Below are 27,076 nucleotides of genomic sequence, written 5' to 3' on the forward strand. Positions count from 1 at the left end.
TGTACCCTCAAATTTTGAAAATATTTCGAGATTCAGACAGCCTTTATTACTCGTGGGACACCCTGTATCACTACTTACTAATTATTACTAAATGGTGTTGTTACTCAATTTCCTAATTAAGTAATTAATTTTGAACTTGATTTCATGTTTGTGGTTGAAATACGATTTTGTGAGAATTTCATTTTTGAGTGCTGTACACATCTACGAAAAATTCGTGTGCAATGGAAGGCTTATTAATTCGTGGGGATTAAAATAGATCGCTTTAATTTATTCTATTCGAACATATTGCAAGACGCAAAAGCTATAAAAAGGTTGTATGCATTAATGTATCTGACAAGGACACGCCGGAGATTCCAAAAGAGAGAAGGAACTATAACCTGTTATATAAAACAAGGACTGGCGTGTGGTGAAAGCAAGATACGAAATAGGAGATTCCTATACATTTACCCACGCATTAGAGGGAGAAGCCCAATAAGAGGAAATTCCGCTATAATAAAGTGAGCACGACGTACAGTTCGGGCGATCCCAACATGTGCATGTGATGCCCGCCGCTTCTGCGAATTCGAATCATAGCAAGCCGTACATACGATTTATTAAAGAGTCTATATTTAGTCGCTGACAATATGCTATCGAAAACCACGTCCATCGATCATTCGTTAACTGAAAGTGAATGAGGAAAAGTCGGGTTTTAACAATCGTCGGTAAAATTTGGATTATATAACGTTAAAAGACAATCGGACCATATGGTGGTAAACAAAGACAAAAAATTATGTGAATAGCACTGCCTACTAAATTAGACTTTGAACTTACACAGTCAGTTGTTAAAAATAAGAGAAACCAACAACAGAAAGAGAAAGCATGACGCACGAAAATTGTAAGGTGAATCCAACACCAGACAAAGATGGTTGCTAAACAGGTTTGAAAGATTTCAAGGAATGAGGTGGAATAATAAATAACTATAGCGTAAAGTGAGAGGTGAATATGGTATTGACGCGTTAGAAAAGAACGGCCGAGTTGTACTGCAAGAAGCTGTAAGTGAACCACACTTTAGTCACTATGTTTGTTGGACTGAGACAGAATAAATAAACATGGCGCCGTGCTAGCCAGCATATCATATTTAGTGTACATTGTAAACGCAGTATCTTCTAGATTTATCTTAATTTCACAGTAGATAAGTGCGAATGTCGTATACAATGCTAAAATGGGTGATAGAAACCGATTTTAATTCAAGTGCCAAGTGTTAATTAGATTCCTATTTACGTTATCAGCGAAAATCCATGGTACATTTAAACGCGGCTCGAAAAGTACGAATTCCAATGCCAACTTTCCTGAAATGTAAACATTGGGAGAATCTGTAGATCGAGTGAGTATTGTTTTTATTCAATTTTTTCGTAAAATGCCCGCTAGCGAATTCTTGCCGTATGTACGTGAATTAAGAATTTTTTGCACGGTATTGTACTGTGGCGCCTTGTTGACTATCACTTTGGCGTCATAGGCTGTCTGTCTCCCGATCGTTTCGCTCCCCCCCGCGCCCCGCCTTCGCCGAGATTCTTTGCTCTACATGTCAAATACTTATGACGTCGCAATAGTCGAATGCCAATGAATTTTTTATTATTTCCAAGGAGGACATACATACATACTAATTGCAGTCAGCGTCGACCACAAGCAGGAAACAAACAGTCATTCATACAAGTATTATTTACGGTGTGGTCATTCTTAAATGCAAAATTGTTTGTTATGTATATCGTGGGTGCTGCCGTGCCGTGTTTTCATTTAAACGGGAGTTCCTGGAATGTTTCCTTTATTTCTGGGATAGGTACACTTAAAATCTTCATTCTTAAAATATCACGAGTGCGTATTTTTGTAAATAACATTGCGCGACCCCTGCCCGAATTTATCAATTCTTTGTGAGACAACATTTTTGGCGGGTAGCGGAATAATTTCGATACTGATTCATCGCATTTCTAGGAAAAGTATCAAGGTGATTACGTAGTATATTTAATTTAGTGTTAATTTGTTTTTTCCAATCGTACCTACCTACAACCTGCATTTGCATAATTTTTAACCATTAAATCCTGTACGTTAATCGTAAAAAATGCGATGATGTAATTGCGGCGCGCGTCCAGATTTTTTTGTGCCGAATTTTATTTCCCAACAGCAATTTGTCTTTATCGATTTTAATTTACTTTACACCTAAAGAGAAATCGCTGTGTCAAAAAGTTTAATTAAAATTGATTATCGCTTGCTGGTCGCTCGTCTCGGGCGGCCCACGTTGGAAAAGTCGCGTTTTCCGTATAGAAAATGCGGGTTTTCGATGCCACCGTTCCAAAGGTCTCCAAACAATTTTATTTATTCCCACAGTTAAAGCAGTGCGGATTGTTCATAAGGCACAGCAGGCTGTAACCTATGGGCCCGTAGGCGATATAGTAATAAAAGCATACGTCAGCTTCTTCGGGGCCTGAATATGATGACAATTTAGAAGAAAATTGCATTAGATTCAATTAACGAAATTTTTATACATCGTAGTTGGATTGTTTTGATAGCGGTACTACTTAATTAAGAAATTTGGAGGCAAAAATATTCCCTTACGTTTTTAATGTGTGGGCAACTTGTTTTCCTAATTATGAATTTTCTTGATTATGGAATGCAAGCGCTATTTGGACAGTACCCAGTACAAACATATCTTTAAGTATAAATCTTAAGTACCCAGCAAGTACTAAATAAGGTGCTGTCTGTTTATGCCCTGGTACAAATACTATGCGATCAAAAATGAGTTGCTGTCGAGTCACCTTTGGAATTTTTGTTTACATGAAAAATCGTACTTAACTTGAACTTCCAAAGGCGACTCGACAGCAACTCATTTTTGATCGCCCGTTATTCCGTGTTCCTACTGACCAGTACAGTCATACCCTAAAAGGTACCAAACGAGGTACCAAATAACTGATTGCGTACCTAAATATACAGGGTCCCGCAACAGTGCGTCGGTTTTTCCCGAAGTTTTTCCTAAACTCATATCTGGTAAAAAATATCAAAAAACCTATTGTGCAAAATGTCAACCATAGATGCTTGTGATACAGAGTGTTCATAAAAAATAATAAAGTTTCCAAATTTCAAAGTGTCATAAGTCATAACTATTTTTTTCACATGAAACTATCACTCTATTTTATTTCTCTATCCGATGGTTTATCTATTATGTGCGTGTCAATTTGTATAAAGCGTGTCCTGTAATTTTTAGTTATTCAATTCAGGAGTAGGCCGTGATAATAAAAAACCAAAAAAATGCCAGACGGTAAACAAGTGCCATAAATTTGCTGCAAGTGTACTCCTTATTTAAATAGTAAAATAGGATTCTTTAAAAAGACTAGTTTTCTTTCTCAAAATTCGGATTTTTAATTAATCTTATTTTACTACGAAACAATAGCAGCAAATCATAAATTTATGGCGCTTGTTTACCGTCTGGTATTCTTTGGTTTTTTATTATCACGGCCCACTCCTGTATATAAATATGTAATTAATCTCGTAATTAATTAATGTGTAACTATTTTTGTGAAAAATATTGAACATAAAAACTATGGGGTTTATTCACAGTACACTCTTTATACAAATTGAAGAGCACACCTCGGAGCACACAAAAGACTATTGAATTGAAAATGGTGGTAGAAATTTCATGGTATTCTAATGAAATATATATCGTAGCGAATATCTTGAAAACGAAGTCTGGACAATTACTTAGTATTGAAATAATATTTATGACAATTTTTGTTTATACATTTATAAAAAATAAACAATTCAAGTTGTAAGAGCAGTTATACCCAACATTTACTGATTTAATATTCTCGTAAAAATTTACTAAAAAGGAGAGACAAACCCTAAACCATCTCAACCCAATTCTATTTGCGCTATTATTATATTTATTGAAAATACAAATAAAACTACTAAAATAATAACGATTTAAATTTTTCTCTCCTCTATAGAAGAAATAACTACTTAATATGAATCTTGTAAATAATAAAGAAATCCAATCAAATAAAATTGTGTCAAAAACAGGTGATGAATTTAAACTTAATAATTCATATTCAATTATTATTAAATAATTCTGTTATTAAAAACTACAACTTAATAACAATTTTTTGACGACTCACTCTATACAGAAAATTTGTGCAAATTAAACCAACATTTTGGTTCTGCACGACTTCTATACAGAAAATTTGTGCAAATTAAACCAACATTTTGGTTCTGCACTTACGTAACGTTCGTTATTTTTGCATATTTTATTCACGTAACGATTTGAACTTATTTGAATACAAGGCAGGTGAATATTTAAACATTACTTTATGCAAAATTCACACCAGTGAACTTTGTTCTAGGTAGTGTCTCAGTTTCGTGAAAAAAGACATCATTGTCTACATAAAAATGAATCAAGCATAGTAGGCGATTTGAGTTGTTGGTCACACAATAATTTGATATGGGTATTTCCTTGGTCGTGCTTCATTGTCAACGTTTGGTTGTGCGTCATCCAATGTGAATTTTGTCAGTTCTCCAAGATACTATAATTTGCGAGATCATTCGCGTAGGTACACAAATAAAAAAAAGTTTTTACAACACAGAAAAGCTGTGCTGTGCTGTGCCAAAACTACTTTGATGCATAATTCGGACAATTTTATCCACATTTTGATGTACGGGATCTCAAATTGTGTTTATTAATTCGGTAAACCATAATTAAAGAGGGAAAAGGGACCTGCTCATCCATTCCATTCGCAACGCCTTTAAAGTCTCTCTAAGTGACTTTTACTTGGTCATCTTTTCATCTATGGATTCCAATCTGTAGAAATTCAGAATGGTTGATACGCCGATATTTATCGGTATCGGCCAAAAACCCCCTCACGACAATGAAAAAGAGTGTACAGGGGCGGACTGGGTACTTACGGGCCAGGTGGAATTGCATTGCACAAAAACATTTTTTTGCTTCATTTTAGTACTCCTTTTTCGGAAATCAATTACAGTTTTTTTTTTAATTGCAGCTGATAATTACAACTTTTGATTGAGACGTCCGATCGAAAAAGTACGATTTGTTTTAGATTCTACGCACCAAAATTAATAAGAAAAAGTGTTTTCCCTTTGGTGCAGTCGATTTTTGGTAAAAAAGGAAGGTTTATACACTGCCTTTTTTTGAGCCCGAAAAAAAAAATTGTCTCAGATCGACCCGGAAAAAAAATTTTCTTATAGAATGTGGCCTGTAGAATCCATAATTTGAAATTGGTTTCTAGTCAGGGGCGGGCCAGGTGGAATTGCATAGGTTACGGGCTATTAAAGTATTAGTGTAGTAATGAAGGTGGCGGGGGGGTAGCTCTGCGGTGCACCACAAAAACATTTTTTGCTTCATTTTAAAGTACTCCTTTTTCGGAAATCAATTACAATACAGGTTTTTTTTTAATTGCAGCTGATAATTCAAAACAACTGTGGCAACCAAGGGTAGAATCATTGAATGACAATATAGTGTTTTATTCAATAGTAGAATGTAGATTCTTTGGACCTGAGAGCGAACTTACACTATGACACATCCATGCGCAATAAATTTTGAGTTCTGCTATTTAGGTGCAATTATTCATCATTCCGATACACAGTTAACAATTATCTCTAGAACTCGATTTCCATTTAAATATTACTCAACGCGAACACTTTTCTTTTTTACTTCCTTTACACTGAACGTATGCGGTTTACGATTATAAACAATTCATTTAAACGTATTGCTTGCGGCCGAGTTTGTTACAAATGACCGATAAGTAATCAGTGGATGTGTAGTGTAACCTTTTTTGGTCTAATTTCTGGGAGATTTTCCACATTTCACCGCAAATCCAGAACAAAAATTTTGTTTGTTTCTGTGGCGAAAGTAAATCTTTCACTCGGTGTGTACTATAAGTAATAATAATATCGCCACAAGATAAATTCTTAATGGCTATTCTGAATTGATACTAAATGTTTAATGACATCATTTCATATGAATCACGCCAAAGGTTCTTAACACTTTGCGAGTCATAATCAATTTTGACTGAAATGGAAAAACGTAATTACCGCTACCTTGAAACGATAACAACATACCTACCAATTAGAATTTTTTTGTAATTATCTAGATTGGATAGTAATGCAGTTTTCTATGAAGTTGTAGAGAATTTTATGTAATAGGGAAATTATCGAATTTTCTGGTTTTACTTGATCATTTTGTGACTTACGTAAAGGTAACTTGCACGAGCTATTTTATAAACATCTAAAGTGCCATTCTATGCAAATTTTAGACATTTGTTACGCAAAGAAACTTTAGAAAGTATGAATCAGTAGAAAAACATTGCTTGCAATATCGAAATATTCCAGTGGGCAATTTCATGGCTACCCTATATATGTGCCATATTGATACAATTCATTTTTTTATTGAACGTAAAGATTAATTCAAAGATACATACATATATGTAAGTATTTATTAACAATGCTGTAAGTATTTGTAAAAATATAACAGACTTAATCGTGGTAGAAAATCACATCCGACCTTCTTAGAAGAACGAACACCTAATATTTATTTTGACATTCCTAGACAATCTACGCCGATTCGCAGAAAATACCCAGGACGTCGAATTCCGACAAGAAATTCGGCCTTGTGTTCCTCGAAGGTTGAGACTTTTTCTCGGCAACCAAGCGGAAAGATTACAAAATAAAGACACAAAACTTATTTGGTGTTCCTAAACCATAAATGTCGATACTAGGAATACACAGGATTAGAAGACCATCCAGAGTGAGGACAAATAGGGAAAGTCGATTTATTTCGCCACCACGTCGTATACCGGGGCATTTTTGGTCGATTTTGGCCTTTACCGATCACAAAAGCGAATAATCGCCAAGCTTCACGCAAATAAAATAGAAACATCTTGAAAACTGTAGCAGTTACGGCCTCGAACGGAAGGATTTGATTCGAAAACCAAAATATCTAAACAAATTACAACGAAACCCTTATTAAAGGACCAAAATCAACCTTTAGGATATTTTTGAAATGTACTTACCTGTACCTGCCAAGATTAAACGATCAACAATAAATTATCAAAAGTCCATTTTGTAAAATTTTGATAAAACGAAAACCAGAGGTCCAATGGTTTTTAATTAAAAATCATCCCTGACTACTTTTTCGTACAAACACCTATTTTTAGCGCATTTTTGAAAAAAATACGCTATTATATTCGTTATTGCTGGCAGGCCGGCTGTCCGCGTGAGATCTCCACAACTACAATAGCTAGAGACTCCAAATTTTCACTAAAAGCTTTCTGCTACAGTGTAGATGTGCAGGCACTAGTCTATTTTGAGTTAGTTTACTTGTGAGATCGATAATTGAAGAACATATTTTCGATATGGGTTTCGGAGGTGCTATAATTTTACCGTTAGATAGCGCTACCAGTATAAAAACTTATTATTTACTTTGTGATTTGTTTTACAAAATGAAGACGTACCGTCAATTGAAATTAAATAAAATTAATTATTTAACGCAGCCAAAATTACTCGTGAGATCGATAATTTTAAACTTCGCTAATAAAATACTGACCTGCATTACCAAAAATGCGCTTTAATCATGCATATGCTGATTTACAACTTGTTTTAATTTTTATATATATACATGTATATATATTTTCTTTTTTTATTAAACCTTGCATTTCTTCTTTCATTTTTTTGAAATCTGAGAATCTCTTGAAAAAGCTTTAGAAACATTGTTTGGATCGTAGAAACGTTTTGGAAATAATTTTAATTTTTCTACAAGAAATTGTAAGAAACAATTGTTTCGAAAACAATTGCATTTCTTAGAGATCTTCTTCAATCTTTGGGTTCTGATAAACATTAAGAATTTATTTAGAAACATTTTTTTGCAAGGACATTGAATATTTCTTAAGAATCTTCGAACTACCTTTAAAGATCGTGTCGGTCTGTGTGGAGCAGTGGCGTTAAGGGTCAAGGGTAATGAGTAATTTTTGATACATACCGAAAACTCAGTTTTTTTGTAGCTCAGAAAAGTGTGCCATTGTGATCAATAGAAAAACAGTGCGTGGCGTTGAGATAGACTCTCTGAATTTGGCAATAATTTGTGTATATAGGTCTCCTGCAGGCGATCATAATCGTTTTATTCAAACGATCAATAGACTGTTATTGTCAATAAATTGGAAGAAGAAATGGATGATAGTTGGAGATTTCAATGTTAAGTTTGGAACGACTGAAACTGAAACGACTCATTTAACTGATCTGCTATCGTCATTTGATTTTGATCAAATGATCTTCGATAGTACAAGGAAGCAGAATTGTATCGACAACATTTTTGTTAATTTCAAGGTAAACCTTGAACATGTTTCTGTAATAGATCATATACTCTCCGATCATAAAGGACAGGAGATAAAATTGCGGCTAGGTTCAGATGTTACAAATAAAGAAAAAATTTACGCCAAATGTAGACCCTTTACCCAAAAGGGAAAATTTTTGTTGTACCAATGTTTGAGCAACACAAACTGGAACTTTTTAAAAGATTCTAGTAGTCCCAGCGAGGTTAGGTTTAATATATTTTTTTAATATAATTCTACAAGAATTTGATAATTGTTTACCAGTCAAGCGTAAACATTTTAATAAAAATCAAAAATCAATTTCCTGGTTTAACCAGCATTTAAGTAGGATGAGGGAAAAACTCTCATTGATAAATGATGTTTATAACGCATACAATACCAGTCCCCTACGTACACTTAGGAATAATTTTAGACAAACATATCGTACTGAACTAAGGAAAGCGAAAATGTGTGCAAACAAATCATTTATCAACAATGCCAAAAATTCTAGTAATGCCATGTGGTCGATTATCGATTCTTCTAGAAACACTAATCGTCAGGAAAGTCCTAACACCTGAAGAGTTTAATACATATTTTAAAGAAATTCCAGCGAAAATCACCAAAAGAATTAATTCTACTTCTTCTGCAACATTAAGCACGGGCTCATTTAGTCGGATTAATAATCCGGCTCCCCACTTAAAATTTTTTTTGCACGAAGTAAGCATCATTGAGGTAAGAGACGCCATTACGTCTTTATCTAATAGTAAATGTCGAGACATATGATCTTTCTGCAGAAATTGTAAAATGTCTAAGGGATTTAATTGTATTACCACTAACAGTGTTAATTAATGAGTGTTTTAGGGAAGGGACGTTCCCAAAGGCATTGAAACGGTCTAAATTTTACCTTTGTTTAAAAAGGGCGACAAAGAGGATGTTTCAAATTATAGGCCGATATTAATACTTCCCATTTTTTCAAAAATTTTTGAAAAGATCTTAAAAAATCGCATACTGAATTTTTTTGAGGTCAATAATATTTTTAATAATGCAGAATACGGTTTTAGATCAAAAAAGTCAACGACGGACGCCCTTGTAGATCTATCTAGTACAATCTTAAATACATTTAATGAAAATAATTATACAACAGCAACTTTTCTAGATTTAAGCAAAGCTTTTGATTGTGTAAATCATCAGATCTTGTTAAATAAGTTGAAAGCATATAATTTTGATGAAATTTCCATTAAACTCATGCAATCATATCTCGAAGAACGTTCTCAAACTGTTAGATATAACGGTTTATTCTCAAAAGAAATATGTGTACAGTCTGGTGTTCCACAAGGTTCCATTTTAGGGCCTGTGCTTTTCTTAATTTATATAAATGACTTGCCTTCTACAGTTAATGGTCATTTCATATTATATGCCGATGACACTACAATACTAAGCTCTGGTTCTGGTCTAGAAATCACAAATATAAGAAGTATAGATCTTCAAGGGCAGTCCAAGTCTTGGTTCCACTTGAACAAGTTGTCTCTAAATGAAGACAAAACAGAAGTTTTAACTTTTACGATGAGAAGGGACAGTGATGTAATTAACCAAAAGCCAGTGAAATTTCTAGGCGTCTATCTGGACTATTGGCTAACCTAGACTATCAATCTGATTGCAGGCAAGCCTTCACAGATTTGAAAATATTAACCTTACCCTCACTTTACATATATACCTGTATGATTTATATGAAAAGTAATTGCCAAAAATTTAAATGCCACTCGGACTTTCACAATTACGATACGCGAAATATGCATAATTACGTACCTACTTATTTACGTCTTAAAAAAAGTCAGTACGACCCTAATTTTTTAGCCATAAAATTTTTTAATATGTTGCCCACCGCTCTCAAACATTGCAATGAAATGGAGTTTAAATCTAAAATTAAATCATATCTAATAAAAAAAGGCTTTCTATTCACTAGAAGAATTTTTGACGAATAAATGTAGTGATATAATGGAATAGTTTGTATAATTATTATGTTTGTTTGTAATTTATTATATTCGATATTCGATTGTCTCTTACATTGCATACTTAAAATGACTTGTGTAGACACCATGTGTAAAACATCAATAAATATTATTATTATTATAAAAATGATGCATACGTGACCTATATCGATTAAGGGTTTCAGTAAGGTTTCGGGAATTTACAGCTTGCACAATATCGTACTGAAAATTGCCCAAATCGGTATTTAGATACAACTTAGTGGGGCTTAATTCAAGTGCAATATGCACCAAACCCTGTCACTCACAAGTGGTACCTAATTAAATGATACATAGTTGTATCTGAGGGTACTTTCCAGAATAAAAAGTTGAGTGTTCGAGTGCACACTCGAATATTTGGAAAACCCTTCGGATAGAATTATAAATAGTTTTGGTAGTCACAGGGAATACTTGACTTGACATTTTTCAAAGTTGACTCTCAAAAAACACTATTTTTGGCAAATACTGAATATGATATGTTTACCTATGTGTTATGGTAGGTTTATAAAATCATTATTAATCAGATTAAGGGAATAGAAACAAAAGTTTGTTGTGCATCCAACGAAACCATACATTTCTTTCTATTGGCTATTTTTAAATGATGTACTAATGATACTGATTGTATAAACCCACCATAAGACATTTCAGCACTGATTCACATTTATTTTTAGTAAGTTTGTTTCAGTTGACTTTTTACATGAAATAGGTACACAATGTAGGTACTACCTACTATAGATTAAAAGCTTATTTTTTTTCAATATTAAAAGCTACCATCACGTTTGCATAAACAACTGGTACTTAAAGTGCTGATCAGGAAATAAGTGCTACTAAATATAATACCATTATCTACAAATCCAGATTAGTGCTATTAAGTAAATCAGTTTCACGTCATTTCAACCTTTTAGCCCAAACGTATTATGCTTCTCATATCTTCACTCTAAAGTTCAATGTTTGTTGACATATTTTTTTATTCACAGAGATAAACTTTTTCAATTCAGTTTATCCTAATCTCCAGTATTTCTATAAAATCGCCCCGCCAATTTTATACGATAGTATATGTTATCGTAAAACGTCAGGGATTAATAAAAGAACACACTCTCGCAATTGAATCCAATATTGTCTCGTTAATTGTATACAAAAAAATGCGCAATAAGGAAGGGAAAATGCAGTCAGCGTTTTGCATTGACGATCGATCGGGTGAGATATGTTTTGAGTAATCGTAATCAGTTAATAGGAAACATTATCTTGTAGTTATCGTTTTTCAGTACCATGCAGCTGACTAATAGTAGAAAATCACTTGTGTACGTAATCACTGATTGTGCCATGCTTCCATTCTAAGTAAATGTTATTTGTTTTCTAATTTTTCGTTTTGTACTTAATTGTGTTCTTTGTTTGTAGATTCGCTCGATGATGGAAACAAGCACGGACAGATACTTGCATAAGAAGTTCAAAAAACAACTGAATTTGGAGGGAAGCAGCTTCTATCAGAATGAGGAAAGGACAAATGCGCTAATTGTACCAAATCTGCAGACCGGCAGTGTGGTTGCTAACGAGGCAGCGATTCCTGGGGTATTGTCACAGAATGCTGACAATGTTTCGGTTATAACTAGTAACAATGTTGTGCCAAATTTTAGTACAAATAATGAAAGTGTTAAGAGTAACGCATCGTGTAATGTGAAGTCTTCCATATCACATTTTAATGTAGGAGAAAGACGAGAAGCCATAACTACTGAAGTAGATCCACAATCTTCGAACACTTGCATATCATATGTAATTTCAAAACATAGTAGATTAGACAACAGAAATCAACCAGAAATCCACTTTAGAACTGCTAATTTTGATACAAGATTTAACAATTCAGAACCAATAGGTATCTCGACAGTCGGTACGTCTTCCATTTTAGACAATGTTTATACAGAACAATACGTAACTTCCAAATTGGTACATGTAGATAAAATAGAGGACATATCCTCCAACTTTAGCATAGTTAATAATGACCATATATCGCATTCTGAGAGCACACTAGATAGTAGAACGTTAGAATCCAACTATTCGACCGAGTTCGGTTCGGCGGAAAAAGGTAGCGGAGGCAAGTACATTTGTTCCTACTGCAACTTGGCGTGTTCGAAGCCTAGCGTCCTGCAGAAGCACATTCGGGCGCACACAAACGAAAGGCCCTACCCGTGCGTCAGTTGCGGTTTCAGTTTCAAGACGAGGTCCAATCTCTACAAGCATTGTCGTTCTCGAACGCACGCCAACCGAGTGATGGGCAACAAAGCGAATAACGAACTCGAGGCGGACAGTTCGAGTAAGATGGCGGAGATTTTAAACGAGGACAGTAATAATTCGCAATCGCGCGACGACATGCCGGAAGACGCGAGCGTTGGCAACGAAAGACTGGGCCAAAATCTCAAGAACAAACCGTACAAGCCGAGATTTCACAATTCTCGGGTTTTTTTCGATGTCGACGATCAGGACCCCGTGCAGAAACCGTCGAATTCCGATCTATTATCCTTGCACATCAATGAAGTGATCAGTAAAAATAACGCGATTGTGAATACCAACGAACCGTATTTACTCAGAAAACGTTCTATGGATAATAGTCTTCTGGAGGGTGCTACGAATAATGGATCGATACATCGGTACAACGAAGTCGGTAGTCCGCGCCAGCAGGTGGAAGAACGCAGCGTGGAGGAGCCCCTAAATTTGACGCATAAAATTCGAAAACGGTGCGTGAGCGAGGTGATCGAGCCTACCATACATAAAAGCTTAATCAAGGAGTTGTTGCTGAAAAATCTCTACGCCGATTCCATGCAATGTCCCCACTGCAAAATGATCTTTCAAACCGTTACCGAGCTGGAACTGCACAAAATGCGAAGCTGTAAGGGCCTCACCAAGGTCGGGCCGAGATATAACCGAAGCAGCTCGGTAAACGTGGCCTCGATTTTGACAAAGAACAAAAACGCGTTCGACTCCATGCCGTACTACCCCAGCACCACGTTTCCGCTAAAATCGCCCGGGCCGTTTTTGGGCAACACTCGTCTGGTGGAGAGCGACAAAAGTAAATCGTTCTCGTTCGACGACAGCTTCGCCAAATTTCAAAGTACACAAGCGAATATTTTAAAGTCGCCGCTACGCTATTCGCTATCGCCGCTGTGTTTCGAGGGCGATCGCGCGAAAAAGGCGCCCGTTAAACTATTCGGGGGGGAGGTGAAAATCACGCCGACCTCCGGAACGAAAAGCTTTAAAATCGACAGCAAGGACAACGAAAGGTATCACGATCGCTTTTTGGATCACGACGAAAGACTGAGTGAAAATCGTGTCGTCAAATCGAGTTTGCAGTCGGGCGGAACCGTGCTGCAGAACAAGGCGAGTTTTAACAACAAGCAGGAGTCGTTGCGATCACCCACGGACGTTATTCGAATGTACGACACCTCAGAATTCGACAAAGCCAAATTTAATTACGGCTCACAGTCGACTCGCGAAGTATCGAATTTATCGAGACCGTTGTCGGCGGGGAGCGGTGACGGGGGTACCTCGTACAAATACACGAATATTATGGATTTTAGTCAGAAGGCTGTCAAGTTACTAGCGCCGAATTTGAAGCAACCCAACCTTCGAATTCCCGGCGTCCCCGTTCCGGTACCTCCCAAAATTATTATTCCCCACTCCCCACTGGTTCCCGTAGATATGAATAACCTCGAAATGCCCAAATTGTCGGCGGAGAGCAGCCCTCTTGTCCCGAAAGCACCCCAATTGTCTCACAAGCAAATTCGTTTACTAAAAACCGATTCCAAGGAGCAACCGGTTTTACCGGCGGCGGTTTGCAATCCTGTTAATTTATTGGTTAACGGAAAAGTGGTCCGGTACGTTCCCGGCATGCCCGGACCGGTGGCGGCCGAATCGCCAGTGGCGTACGCCTCTAACACGCTTCGTTCGCCCGCATCTCTCAAGTCACCCAGTCCGTTGGACACGCGGCCTTCTGATAACCTCATCGGCGCGGACTCGGATAGGAACACCCCGAAATATCCGGACAACCGAATTACGGTCGTCAAGTCGCCTCTCGCGAGGACCAAATCGCCGAACCGCTCGTCGCCGTCGTCAATAAGCGAAACTCCGAAGAGGTTCGCGAGGCCGAACACGTTGGCGCTCAAACCGAGCATTTCCGCGCAGAAGCAGCATCACGGCCTCACGCCGACCATGTTCAATCAGATACTGATCAGTCCGGATACGCCTCGCATCGCTAAGAAGTACATGCAGCATTTTCTACACGGCAACTACTTCAGTTATCTGGGTCTGAAAAGTAGCACAAAGTCGGTGTACTGTACGCTGAATAAAACGCAGCCGTTTTACGTGCCGCATTTTAAAAAGTTGAGCATGTATTCGGAATGGAGGCAGCAGGATATCAAGGGGGATAAGCTGTACGTTAGTGCGTACGACTCTCGACAACGACAGCCGAGATATGTAACGGCGGGCAAGGCTAGCGCGGATTTGGTTGTGCATTCCAGTTATAAGGTAAGCGCACTGTAAAATGAGTGTAAACACAGAATAGGAGGGTTACCCGGGTCTTGAAATTTGTTTTAGATGCACTTTCTCCCCCCAATTTTTTTTCTTATTGACAATTGAGTACTCATCTAGTTACCTTTATTGAGTCACAGTTGAGTCAGATTTCGACAAGTGACAGTCGACCTTTTACCAGAAAGCCTAGAATCAGAAGTTGATCTAAGCATTCCAGCTTGCTCATGTTGATAAAACTCCTTTTATCACGTTTGATGAGTAACCGTCGAGTATACTTTCGCTAATACTCTCCTCCATAATAGTACAAGATTCTTTGCTCATCTTATTTACCGAGTGAAATTTAATTTTTAACAATCTAGTCGGGGAGACATTTCTGAAAAAGGCTCTCTAAATCATGTCTAACGGCATTTTGTGCTACAAACTGGCAACAGGCGGTTCTAGAGTAATTTGCCCCCGTTGAAAATGATGCGCCCTGTTGCCAGACCCGATTTTGACATTTAAGCCCTTAAATCCAAGATGGCGGCCAAAATTGCCGTTTTTTTGGTTATTTCGAGCCCACAAGGCAGCCACTGAACGTTTTGGGTAGTTTAAGGGTAGAATAACATCTAGTACACACGACCACACCGTTTAGGCACATTTTCGTATTCATATTAAGGGCGTAAATGCCTACACTCCGCTTACAAACGTCAAAAATGCAAAAATGCATCATTTTTTTTCTTTCTGACCGGTTGTCGGCGTCCTCATATGGTCAAGTTAACATTTATGTATGTGGGGACAACCAGCAGCGCCATATGCCTGGAGCCTAATTATCAAGATGGCGCCTGGAAAGTCCAAAAACAGCCAAAAAGTCGTTCTTTTTGCCGTATTTTTACTACACTGGCCACTCTTTACGTTCGCTGTTCATTTTGGTGTTCTGGACCATTTTTATGAGTAATTGCAATTGCCACCCCGGACGTAATACACCCCCACGAGGGGGGGGGGATGATCATCTCTAACCGAACGCTACAAAACCCATTTAAAAAACCCACAGGGTTTTTGTGTCAAAAACCCACCCAACGACCTATACAAAAACCCAACACAAAAACCCATACAAAAGCCCAAAGGGTTTGAGACACAAAAGGAGACAAAATCGAGATAATTTTTATATAGTATTTAATAACAAAATATAATGTAGTTTACTAGGAAACAGACAGGTACTGATAGATCAGTCTTTATATTCTTATTCCTAGTTTAAAAAAAAATTTACTTTAAAATATAAAATACAAAACGGCTTATTCATTAGGAACAAAATAAAATAAAAATAATAAATTTTTCTCTTTTTTAAAGTGGCTCATTTTTATTATTTTTACAAGTTTTTCTACGTTATCGGGCAGTAACTTATTCCGAAGATCAGTCCACAGTTCCGGAAATTCGACAAATACCCAAAAATTACCCAAATACCCAAGAAAAACACAAATACCCAAAACCCCACCCAAAGCATACAAAAACCCCGATTTTTGCCAACCTTGTACAAAAGAGCTCGAAGCGCGCCTTTTGAAAGGACCCAAAATAAGTCCGAGGAACTGACTGTATAATTTACTGGATTTATTACTTGTGTCTTAATATATTAAATGTGTAATAATTAAAATTACTATTGTAGACATTTTTAGTATGTATTTTAAAAAATTATAATTCATGGGGTGTCAGCAAAACACTCAACCTAAACGGGGGTCGCAGTGTCTAAAAGGTTGAGAACCACTGTTGTAGAGAATTGAATTCGTTATAATTTACGTCTTGAATCTTTGTTTCTATGACTGATGGTTAAGGAGATATGAATTTTTTAAAAAATCGCTTTTTTTGAAAATTTGTCAAACCTCTAACTTTAGAACGTTGTAATTGTTGTATCCAAAATTATAAACAGTTCGCCACCAATCTACATACTTTAAATTTGTGGCCAGTGGCGTACTTCTGCATGGTCAAGGGGGCCCAAGTTTGTTTAATGACAACCGCTAGTTTTCATAACATATTCTTATAGAGTAAGTACACTTTTTTGGATATAGCAGCATAAAAAACTTATAAATATTACATAATCAACTTTAAGAGAAAAACTCAAATTAAGGAAAATATTTGTGTTAATTAATTTTATAATCTTATCAGTTTGCGTTGGAAAAAAATTGTATTCTTTTGTTAGCTATGTGAAAACAATTTATTGTAGTAAAAAATCATGAAAAAAAATTTAAATAAATGTACATGGTTAAAAATTATTCATAGTGCCGGGCGAGGGTCACTTTTTTGAAATAAAAGGGGCTCTCTTTCTTAATATGACAATATGAAAAACATGACCAAACTAGAGAAATTAATTATTAAACTATTCTCTTAAATTTGTTTAAGTAATATAATAAGTTTTTTATGCTGCTATACCCAAAAAAGGGCACTCTCTAAGAATATGCAATAAAAAATAATGGTTGCTATTTAAAAAAAATATGCCCCCTTTGACCATGCATAAGTACGCCACTGATCATAAATTTAAAGCACGTAGATTGATAGCAAGTAGTATTCATTCTTTTACACTATGGTTTCTTGGTTGGAAATGGTGCTTCCCCATCTCTCCGCTTAAATGTATCACATTTATACGGGATGGCTCATAAAAAATAAAACGATTTTCGGGGGTGGTCAATCTTCAAAATCGTACATTTAAAAAAATACAACATTCAGTTCAAGGAATTATCTCATTGCCATTAACATTTTAAGTGGTACATCATTGGAAAGGCTTCTCTCAAATTCTGTCTTTATTTACCATATTTGTGATAGGTCAGCGGTTACTTAATTGAAAGAGCATGTGCAATTCCATTAATTAATTGGCATATTGTGAATACCCACTCTGTAATTATACACAGTTAGTAGGTAGATTTTTTGGTACCAATTACTTTCTCCTCCTTTGAAATTGAAAAAATTGAATTATAATTACATAATTATACGAATTTGCAGTTCATAAATGACTCTGGAGGGAAACAAGACGAACAAAACAAGTCCACATCAATATTAGGAGGATACGAATCAAATGAAGACTATACCTACGTGCGCGGAAGAGGTACGTTGTTTTTATTCCTAAATGAGTATGATATTTTACTGACGACGTTTGCAGGAAGGGGCCGATACGTCTGTGATCAATGCGGAATTCGATGCAAGAAACCGTCGATGTTAAAGAAGCATATTAAAACGCACACCAACGACCGACCGTATACGTGCAGCCATTGTAATTTTAGGTAGGTGGCCTGTTTCTTATTCGCGGGATTGAAGAGAACGTTATTTACAGCTTTAAAACTAAGGGGAATTTAACCAAGCATATGAAGAGTAAGGCGCATACGAAAAATTATACGGCAAGCAGTAGTTCTAATTCTTCGGCTCATCAAAGTGGTACGCAAAGTTCGGATTCGGATACTGAGGATAGTGGCATGGACAGTAGTGGTAAGTTCCAAATTATTGACTTTAAGTCAAAGAAAAAGTAATGTTGAATAAATTAAAATGTTCGAATGCCCTGGCACCCATCGTAGTGTGATGTGGTTGCCAGTTGCCATTTTCTTTAGATTGCAGATGCACTCCCAGATTAGTTCGGAATCGCAGGTACCCAGTGCTACAGTGCAGCTTGACTGTCTGAGGATATCTATTTTTACCCCCTTCTTACCTATCTCTAGGTTTATCAGGGCACAGAGGTTTATGGCATAGACCTCTGCTTGAAAGAGAGTGGCTTTTTGTACCAGAGATACCGAGATTTAATAGTTTGGGCTACTGACCGTTATCTCTGTTTTACCGCTTTTTTGTTCTCATGTATCTTTTGTATATGCTGCAGCTGTTTTTGTGCAGTTGTTTGATCAACTTTTGGTCACCATGTGACCATGGGTCTGATGATAGTTTTACAGGACCATTGGGTCATTTTAGGCGTTAACCCCCAGTAGCGTTCTAGGGGCCTGGGATGCCAGGGTCGCCTTTTTTATCACCTTACCCGTATTTTAAGAAATGTTAAAAAAACTCAAAAAGTGACTGAAATTTATGAAATCATAAATAGGTGTAAAACAAAAATTGAAAATAGTGATTTTCACACATAAAGACGTAGAATTGCACGAGATATTTAGCAATAATTGTCAATAAAATTTTAGTAAAAACCATTTGGAATTGAAATTAATCTCCTCCCCTTATCTATACCCGCCCATCACACTTACTTTGGCCAATTAGTAGGTACACTAATAATTACATATGTGTATATAAACATTAGATCCTATCCAGACCATTGAATTTATAACTATCAGAAGCGCGGATCCCATATAACAGTTTGTGACCATATTCGACCTTTCAGCCGCTAGGGGAAGGTCGATCCGTGGGCGGTCGAAAGTGGAGCGTTACATTGAAACTGTAATTGTTGTCCCTAGATTCCCAGACATTAGATAGCAGCATTACAAACCATTTATTTTGACCATTCCTTTTTAATGGTTAGATGTCAGGAACTCGGGATTTTTTTTGTGTTATCATTTTTATTTTATAAATAGGATTGGAATGTTCTAAAAATAGATCCCTTAAGAAGCGTTGCGTAAATTTGCAATGTAAATAATAATACATTTACCTTGAAGGGATGCAATCAGGGGCGGACTGGGTACTTACGGGACAGGTGGAATTGCATAGGTTACGGGCCATTGCAGCTGATAATTAAAACTTTTGATTGAGACGTCCGATCGAAAAAGTACGATTTGTTTTGGATTCTACGCACCAAAATTAATAAGAAAAAGTGTTTTCCCGAGAAATTTTGGTGCAGTCGATTTTTGGTAAAAAAGGAAGGTTATAACTGCCTTTTTTTGAGGCCCGAAAAAAAATTGTCTCAGATCGACCCGAAAAAAAAATTTCTTAAAGAATGTGGCCTGTAGAATCCATAATTTCAAACAGTTCCAAGATTGGGCTTCTAGTTCAAAAGTTGCAGCCCTTTGAATTTTCTTTCGAAATTGGTTTCTAGTCCATAACTTTTGATTGAGAAGTCCGATCGAAAAAGTACGAATTGTTTTAGATTCTACGCACCAAAATTAATAAAAAAAAGTGTTTTCCCGAGAAATTTTGGTGCAGTCGATTTTTGGTAAAAAAGGAAGGTTATAACACTGCCTTTTTTTGAGCTCCGAAAAAAAAATTCTCAGATCGACCCGAAGAAAAAAATTTCTTAAAGAATGTGGCCTGTAGAATCCATAATTTCAAACAGTTCCAAGATTGGGCCACTAGTTCAAAAGTTACAGCTCTTTGAATTTTCTTTCGAAATTGGTTTCTAGTCAGGGGCGGGCCAGGTGGAATTGCATAGGTTACGGGCCATTAAAGTATTAGTGTAGTAATAAAGGTGGCGGGGAAAATTTTCGATAAATTATCCATTAGTCGACCATTTTTTTTAAAATTTATTGACTGACTATCTATTAATCGATAATAATCGATAAGTTATCGATTAATCGATTAACCATTGAGAACAAATTTCAAACGTCAGAATTTAAAAGAAAAGAGGCAACGCGTTAACGACCTTTTTATTTGGTATCAAAATTGCCAGGTGTGACGTGTCATCCTAGGTCAGGGGTCGGCAACCTGCGGCTCTTTTGATATAAAGTTGCGACTCTCCGTATTTATCTAAATAAATTAGTTCATTTGTTCGAAATTCGCCTTTTTAATTAATCTTATTTGTTTACGAAATCAAAAGTACACTTGCAGCAAATAATTATCTAATTTTTGACAACTTGTTTACTTTCTGATATTCTTTTGTTTTTTTTTTATTATAGCCAGCCCGGAACATTCCAAACCGGCGATTACAAACCGGCATCTGCCAAACCGGCAATGCACGAACCGGCGCCGCACCAAGTCGGCGACATGCCCAGCTGGCGCTCGGTCACGTAAAAATAAAATAAAAATAAAAAATAAAACACGTAATTAATTAATGAGTAGGTACTTTTGTGAAAAATATTGAATAACATAAAAACTGCGGGGTTTAAGCACAGGGCACCCCTTATAAACATTGAAGAGAACACAAAAGACAATCGAATAGCGAAATAAAATTGTGGTAGTTCCATTTGAAAAAGAATAGTTATAGCACTTTGAACAAATGGCATTGAAACAAGTAAAAATATGCAGGATGTTCTATTTAAAAAGAGCAGTTATTAATTGACATCGTAAAAATGGAACACCGTGTACCTACATTCAAAAATAATTTCTGTACATCCGCAACCACCAATATTTTTTACCAGGTATCAGCTATGTAGGAAAAACCGACGCACTGTTGCAGGACCCTGTATATAGCCAAAAACTATAATATTGAATCAAAAATTTTTTGTGGCTCTTTAAAAATTGGGAAATTTTGTAAATTGTAATTTTTGGCTGTTCCGTTTCAATAGGTTGCCGACCCCTGTCCTAGGTAGTTTAACCGAAACACACAAAAATTAAGAATAGATAGATAGGTACATTTAATTTTGTTACAGGATGCCTACGTATTTTTTGCTTTCCTGTTCAAATGTAATTCAATCTTCCTTAAGGAATGTTAAGTAGGTCACGATTCATGAAAGGAAGAATGTTTATCAACATCCACATAAATGCCTTATAAATACGTTTCTTGAGTATCTAGAATTCTGTATGCAACAATTACAAATCGAGATAGTGGGTTCATTACAGATTCCTGTATAATAATTAACAAAGGTAAAAAACTGTCATTATTATTCATCTTTCTTGATGGTAGAGACATCTACGTCATGCAATTAAACTATTGAAAACAGTCACATATCCTGCCTTTTAACCCGTGCTTCTGATAGTTATAAATTCAATGGCCAGACCTATGGAATATAGTATATATCTCTGTAAATAACGACTGTATTTTTCTATATAAAAGTTGTTTAATATATAATTTCCCATAGTAAGGCACCATTCAGTTGTTTTTATTTCAAAAAACATATGAGTAACGAAAAACAATTGAATTTTTTTAAATAGCAATGTACCCTTTATTAGGCTCATTTGATAAAGATCTTTTTTCTCTTTTCAATGATGGAACACCTTTATACGAGAAATTAAACCACATACAAGATGGGTACTTCCTACTGGGTACATTATGCACATATTTTTTAAATTTTACTTATTCACAAAAACCACAACAAGTCTAAAGAAGTCTCCAGGATTTAAATTGAAAATCACATCACTGTTGATAAGAATAAAAAACAGAAACAAATGAATTTTTATGTGCATTTTCAATGGACTTAATTGTAAAGTTGGTTTGTGCTTTTGTTACAGACGAATCTACAAGGCAGCAGGAGCACGAAGCAGCATATGGCTTACTATCTCTGTCGCAAAAAGCTCCTCAAAACGCGTCATCGAATTCTGAACCCGATATAAATTCGTTAAACATTAATCCCGTAGAAAACTCGTCCAGTTTCATGAACGCCGAACAGATAACTCAAGTGAACAATAAAAACTTTGCCAAAAATAAAATCCTCGATCGGCACGTTTCCCTAAACTTCAGTGCATCTAAAATTACGCCCGAAGTTATCGCCACAAACGATAGATCGTCTAAGGATACTCAAAGTTTTCACACGTTCTTCGGTACAAATAGGCCCTTAACATATCCGTACACATCAGAAATGGTAGACGAAAGTTTATCGAGTCAAAATGCGGCGTCAATTTTTAGTCCGGTTGTCGATTCGTCGAGCAACTTATCCGAACCGAGAAAGGAGTTGCAAAATACGTCCGCGTTTAGCATTGTACAAAAACATAACGTTCACTACTCGCCTCCCGAAGATGGTTCGGGACGGACGACTGAAAGTAAAAGTGTTACGATTCCTATTACGATTAGTTACGATTCTAGTTATTTAAATCAGTATAAATCTCACGATGTTGTTCCTATAATTTCAAATCATCAGAGGCCGATTCCTTCAGTTAAAGTCAACGATAGAATTACTACTTCCTACGAAAGTGTTCCTGCGGATGTCAGAAAACGTAAGGTGCAAGAGGTTCAAGTTTCGAACAGCGTAAAGGTCATTAAAATTAATTCCGAATCCGAAGCTATGGATTTATCGATGCCATCATTAGTGGAGAAGTCCCCTGCCGGTACTTTGAACGTTAACGGTATTTTGTGCAATAAAGATATTAATCATTACACGGTGATCGAAACGAACAATAAAGTGAAAGTGGCGGAAACCGCAGGGGCGGTCAGAAAACCAGAGTACAAAAACGAAGGTGCAAACTACAGTAACGATAGGATACAAATGCCATATGAAAAGAATGACGAAAATTCTATGCATAATTGTGATAGTAGCGAGGAATTATCGTACAGCGAAGAGAGCGATAACGCGATTAATCTAAAAATGTCACCGAAAAACAAGGCGGACGACTCGATCAACGTTAACTACGTCATACAAGAGAACAGCACCTCGGTTATTACGGCGTATACGGACTTACCGAACAGTTACACGCCTATGGACTACGATAATAGTGCCATGGAAACCTTGGCGGACGTCGCTACGAAACAAGTTAAGCTCGAGAAGAACACGCTGGCAAAGAGCGTGGCGTCCGAATACCTGAAGTTAGCGACGAAGAACGAGTTTCAAAGTATGGAAGGCGCGACGGAGTCGAATAAGGAGGTGACGGAGTTGATGGTCAAGCCGGAGGAGAACAAAAATTGTACCATTTGTTCGAAAAGTTTCAGCAAACCATCACAGTTGAGGTAAGTTATTAGTATTAAATATGGCGGTTAAAAAAAACAACAAACGCTAATAAAACGAAAGGGTTTAGGCAGAAAAGTTGTCATCATCACCTAAAGAGAAAGTTTACATGCTCCTCCTATTCCCTACAAAGCAACCAGCTTTACAGCGTCTGCAGCCAGTTTATCGGCTTTTTTTAGACACTACAACACATTTTCAGGCGGCATCCTTTAAACAAAAAAAACCATCATCCAGATCAGTTTGATTTTGCCCCTCTCGGAGATGTAGTGGATAAATAAAAATTGTATTTCGTCCTTCATTTTTCTAAAATGGCTCTGCTGGCTTGTGGGACCTGAATTATTATTCAGAAATAAAAGTGAGATCTATCCCCTACGAAGGAAAAAATGAAAAGCTTCCTAGCTCAAACCAAAAATCGCGCTTTTGGAAGAGTGTAGTGTTAAATGGTACGTGTTTGAGGAAAAAAGTTTATTTTCCGCCCTACACTTGAGTATAGCATCATTAAATAGGTCCCTCCATATGAAGAATATTTTATATAAATCATTTTATGATATCCCTGCTAGTTTCCCCAATAATCGACAGTCTCAAGATAAATGGGACGCCCTGTATATAAATTAATTAGGTGACAAGATTTCGAAAGTGGTAGTCGCAAAGTTTACCGCAACTCGCTAAAGAAATGACTGCTACACTTCAATTCGTCTCGGTTGTGCAGTTGCAGAACCCCATTAAATCAACCCCTGGAACTGATATCTTTTCTAAGCAAAAATACTTGCTTCAAAAGTATCATATTATAAACCCGCTCTTTATTATAATTCTGTTTCGAATTTCATGTCAAAAACGAAATTTACCCTTTATGAAATTAATAATTTTAATTATCACGATAGTGGATAATTTTTTATACGTTATCTCGTTAATACCTCGGACTCCATGTTGTTGTGTTACGACTTCACGTGCTTTTTTTACCTTTTGTTTGTGGTTATTACTAACAATTCATTTATTGTCTACAGTCAAGCAATGTTACTTCTAGTTAATACTCATATTTGAATGAGTAACAACTCGAAAACTTCGCTCGTAAATAAAATATGTCGATTACTATTTGAAAAAAGGGTTGTATAACGTCATGGCGCTAAAACCCATATTAAAAAAAAGTTTTTGACACTTTTACATCCTTTGTGCCTAATGTAGGTACATTTGAAAAATTTAACAAAATCATAGTAACCGTTTTGGCGAAAAAATAGTTTTATTTTTAAACTTCGACATTTTTTCTGTTTTTTTTTGTAATTTTTGCACAATTTTTGTTGGTTTTTGTAGGTTGTACGCAGAAGAATAAGGCCTTCAAAATACTTCAATAAAAAATGTTCTTTTTGTCTTTAACAAATTACATCAATAAAAACAAACGAGCAGCGTTGTTTACTCTTGAAACATTGGATACCATGGAAATAATAAATGAAACAAGTGGAGCTCCAGACGTAAAAAGAATGAATAAACAAATTCAACTACTTAAGTCAATTGTAGGAAAATAAAAACATTCAAATGAAAAAACACAAAATCAACTCTATCTCTGAAACACTTACTTTGCGACCTATGTTTATAAAAACAAGAAAACAGGATTTTATGTTTTACAATCGAAAAGAGACTTTACATTTAAAATGTAGATTTCTTTCTTCTGTTTGCCGATGACATAGAGTAAATAATGATGATGACAACTTTACTGTCGAATCATGTTCATTTTATTACAGTATTACTATGACTTTTTCATGTTTTTATTCCAAGTTGTGTTATTGTCATGGTTCTAATTGAATGTCTCAATTCTATTTAATTGCTTTTCACTTTTTATACTCTTCTGCTAGATTTAAAGTGGTTATGAAGGTGACTGGTCTGCAGAGTAGGTCGAAGACCACTACATTTTTAGATGAAGCACTTACCACGTGCTACTGAACTAAAATAACTTAATAATTTACAGGTTACACATGAATATACACTACCTTGAAAGACCATTTCGCTGTGATCCATGCTCGGTGAGCTTCAGAACGAAAGGCCACTTCCAGAAACACGAACGAAGCGCAGGTCATCACAATAAAGTAACCCAAGACCGTTTGCCCCACCCCCTTCATTGTCAAATAACGTATTCCTGTTACAGTTATCGTCGTCGCCGATGTTCTCCTCGTCGGAACCGCGTCCTTTCAAGTGCTCCGACTGTAAGGTAGCTTTTCGAATACACGGCCATCTGGCGAAACATTTGAGATCGAAATTGCACATAATGAAGCTGGAATGTCTCGCCAAGATTCCTTTCGGTTTGTACGCGGAGTTGGAACGGGCCAATAGTCTTCTCACCGAAATCAATACCACCGACGGGGACCAATGCTTGGAGAGTTTAAAGGTTCGTGCTAGTAATGCTGCGATGATTTTTGTTAAATTGATAATCTTTTACAGGCTCTGGCGAGGAAAGTGTTTGTAAACGACCCGAGCAAATTAAATCAATTAGAAGTATCAATGAACAATGTAGATTCATCAAATAGTTAAGTTTGAATAGTATATAATTTAAATTACATGCAAGACTGAGTAAACAATTTATTGAACATAAAAGTATATATACATTTTTTTAAAGCATTTTAACGTTAAATGAATATTATAGTTTATATAACTAGATAGTATAATTATACAAACTGCATTCTCATGTGTCAAATCTATTATGTGATGTGATATAAGTAACTAAGTATAAAGTTTTATTGTTTATTTTAATTAGAATTTGAAATGTTACGTTTAAGAAAGTTCTTGTTGCTGTCGTACAATGTACGATCGGGTGACATTTTATTTAATCTTTCATGAACACAAGTGATGTCTTTGTTAGCAATATGATTGTTTTCTTTTGCGCATTGTTTTATTTTGTAAACATATGCCATTCATGTTACTTAGATTAAGTGTGTTTCAAATTGTACATATGATTTATTATTAGTTACAAATTATGTGATGATTTGTATTAAGAACTGTTACTTTCATTATGTTGTTCAATCCAAGTGCAACATTGAATTGTTGAATAAACTTTTGTTTTATTTCTATTTGTGCAATTTTATATGGCATATGACCGAATTTGTGGTGTCTTAAGGCATTTTCTTACATCTTTAATATTAGTTCTGTTATAGAAAATGACTACTAATCTCTTCTTGCATGCACGTTTATAACCGGTATGACACTATTGAGATTATTGTGACACCCTACAAACATACCATTTGGTAGTACTATCACATAAGATTAGGGACAGCCGATTGTGTATTTCTGATTTATATCCCACTGGCATTTCTGGACTATAATTTGGTACCTAGGCCACAAATTCGGGGCCTTTGTACTACTCTGACTACAGACTTTGGCCCTGGCGGTGGTGACACTGCCCCGGACTCGGTGTAGGCACCTTTAGATAGAAGCATGTCTTCTTGAAGTTAGTAAGGCATCAGTACCCATCCAAGGAGTAGAGTAATTTCCCGCCTATTGATTCTGTTTG

General features: G+C 36.1%; 1 protein-coding gene across 4 annotated transcripts; it reads left to right on the top strand.

The window, feature by feature from the left end:
* Positions 1-1,039: 1,039 nt before the first annotated feature.
* On the top strand, positions 1,040-26,636 carry LOC116159336. Of its 4 annotated transcripts, none has more exons than XM_031472286.1 (9): positions 1,040-1,363; positions 11,765-14,881; positions 17,852-17,954; positions 18,009-18,129; positions 18,180-18,331; positions 22,154-23,582; positions 25,541-25,658; positions 25,718-25,957; positions 26,011-26,636. In XM_031472286.1, exons 2-9 carry the CDS (start codon positions 11,774-11,776, stop codon positions 26,098-26,100), a joined length of 5,361 nt encoding a protein of 1,786 aa, XP_031328146.1. In that variant the 5' UTR covers positions 1,040-1,363; positions 11,765-11,773; the 3' UTR covers positions 26,101-26,636. The 4 variants fall into 4 exon arrangements, with proteins under 4 accessions (XP_031328146.1, XP_031328147.1, XP_031328149.1 ...); XM_031472287.1 differs by lacking the exon at positions 1,040-1,363 and adding an exon at positions 1,654-1,981; XM_031472289.1 differs by lacking the exon at positions 1,040-1,363 and adding an exon at positions 11,416-11,563.
* Positions 26,637-27,076: the final 440 nt, after the last annotated feature.

Source organism: Photinus pyralis, unplaced genomic scaffold (assembly GCF_008802855.1).
Source record: "Photinus pyralis isolate 1611_PpyrPB1 unplaced genomic scaffold, Ppyr1.3 Ppyr1.4_LG1, whole genome shotgun sequence".
In the NCBI taxonomy this organism is placed as follows: domain Eukaryota; kingdom Metazoa; phylum Arthropoda; class Insecta; order Coleoptera; family Lampyridae; genus Photinus; species Photinus pyralis.

What these genes read in the sequence shown, in the direction of transcription:
- LOC116159336 (XM_031472286.1), top strand. Translation starts at nt 11,774, where the DNA reads ATGATGGAAACAAGCACGGACAGATACTTGCATAAGAAGTTCAAAAAA. An exon ending in TACCTACGTGCGCGGAAGAG is followed by an intron (nt 17,955 to 18,008) that starts GTACGTTGTTTT and finishes CGACGTTTGCAG; the next exon opens with GAAGGGGCCGATACGTCTGT. An exon ending in TGCAGCCATTGTAATTTTAG is followed by an intron (nt 18,130 to 18,179) that starts GTAGGTGGCCTG and finishes CGTTATTTACAG; the next exon opens with CTTTAAAACTAAGGGGAATT.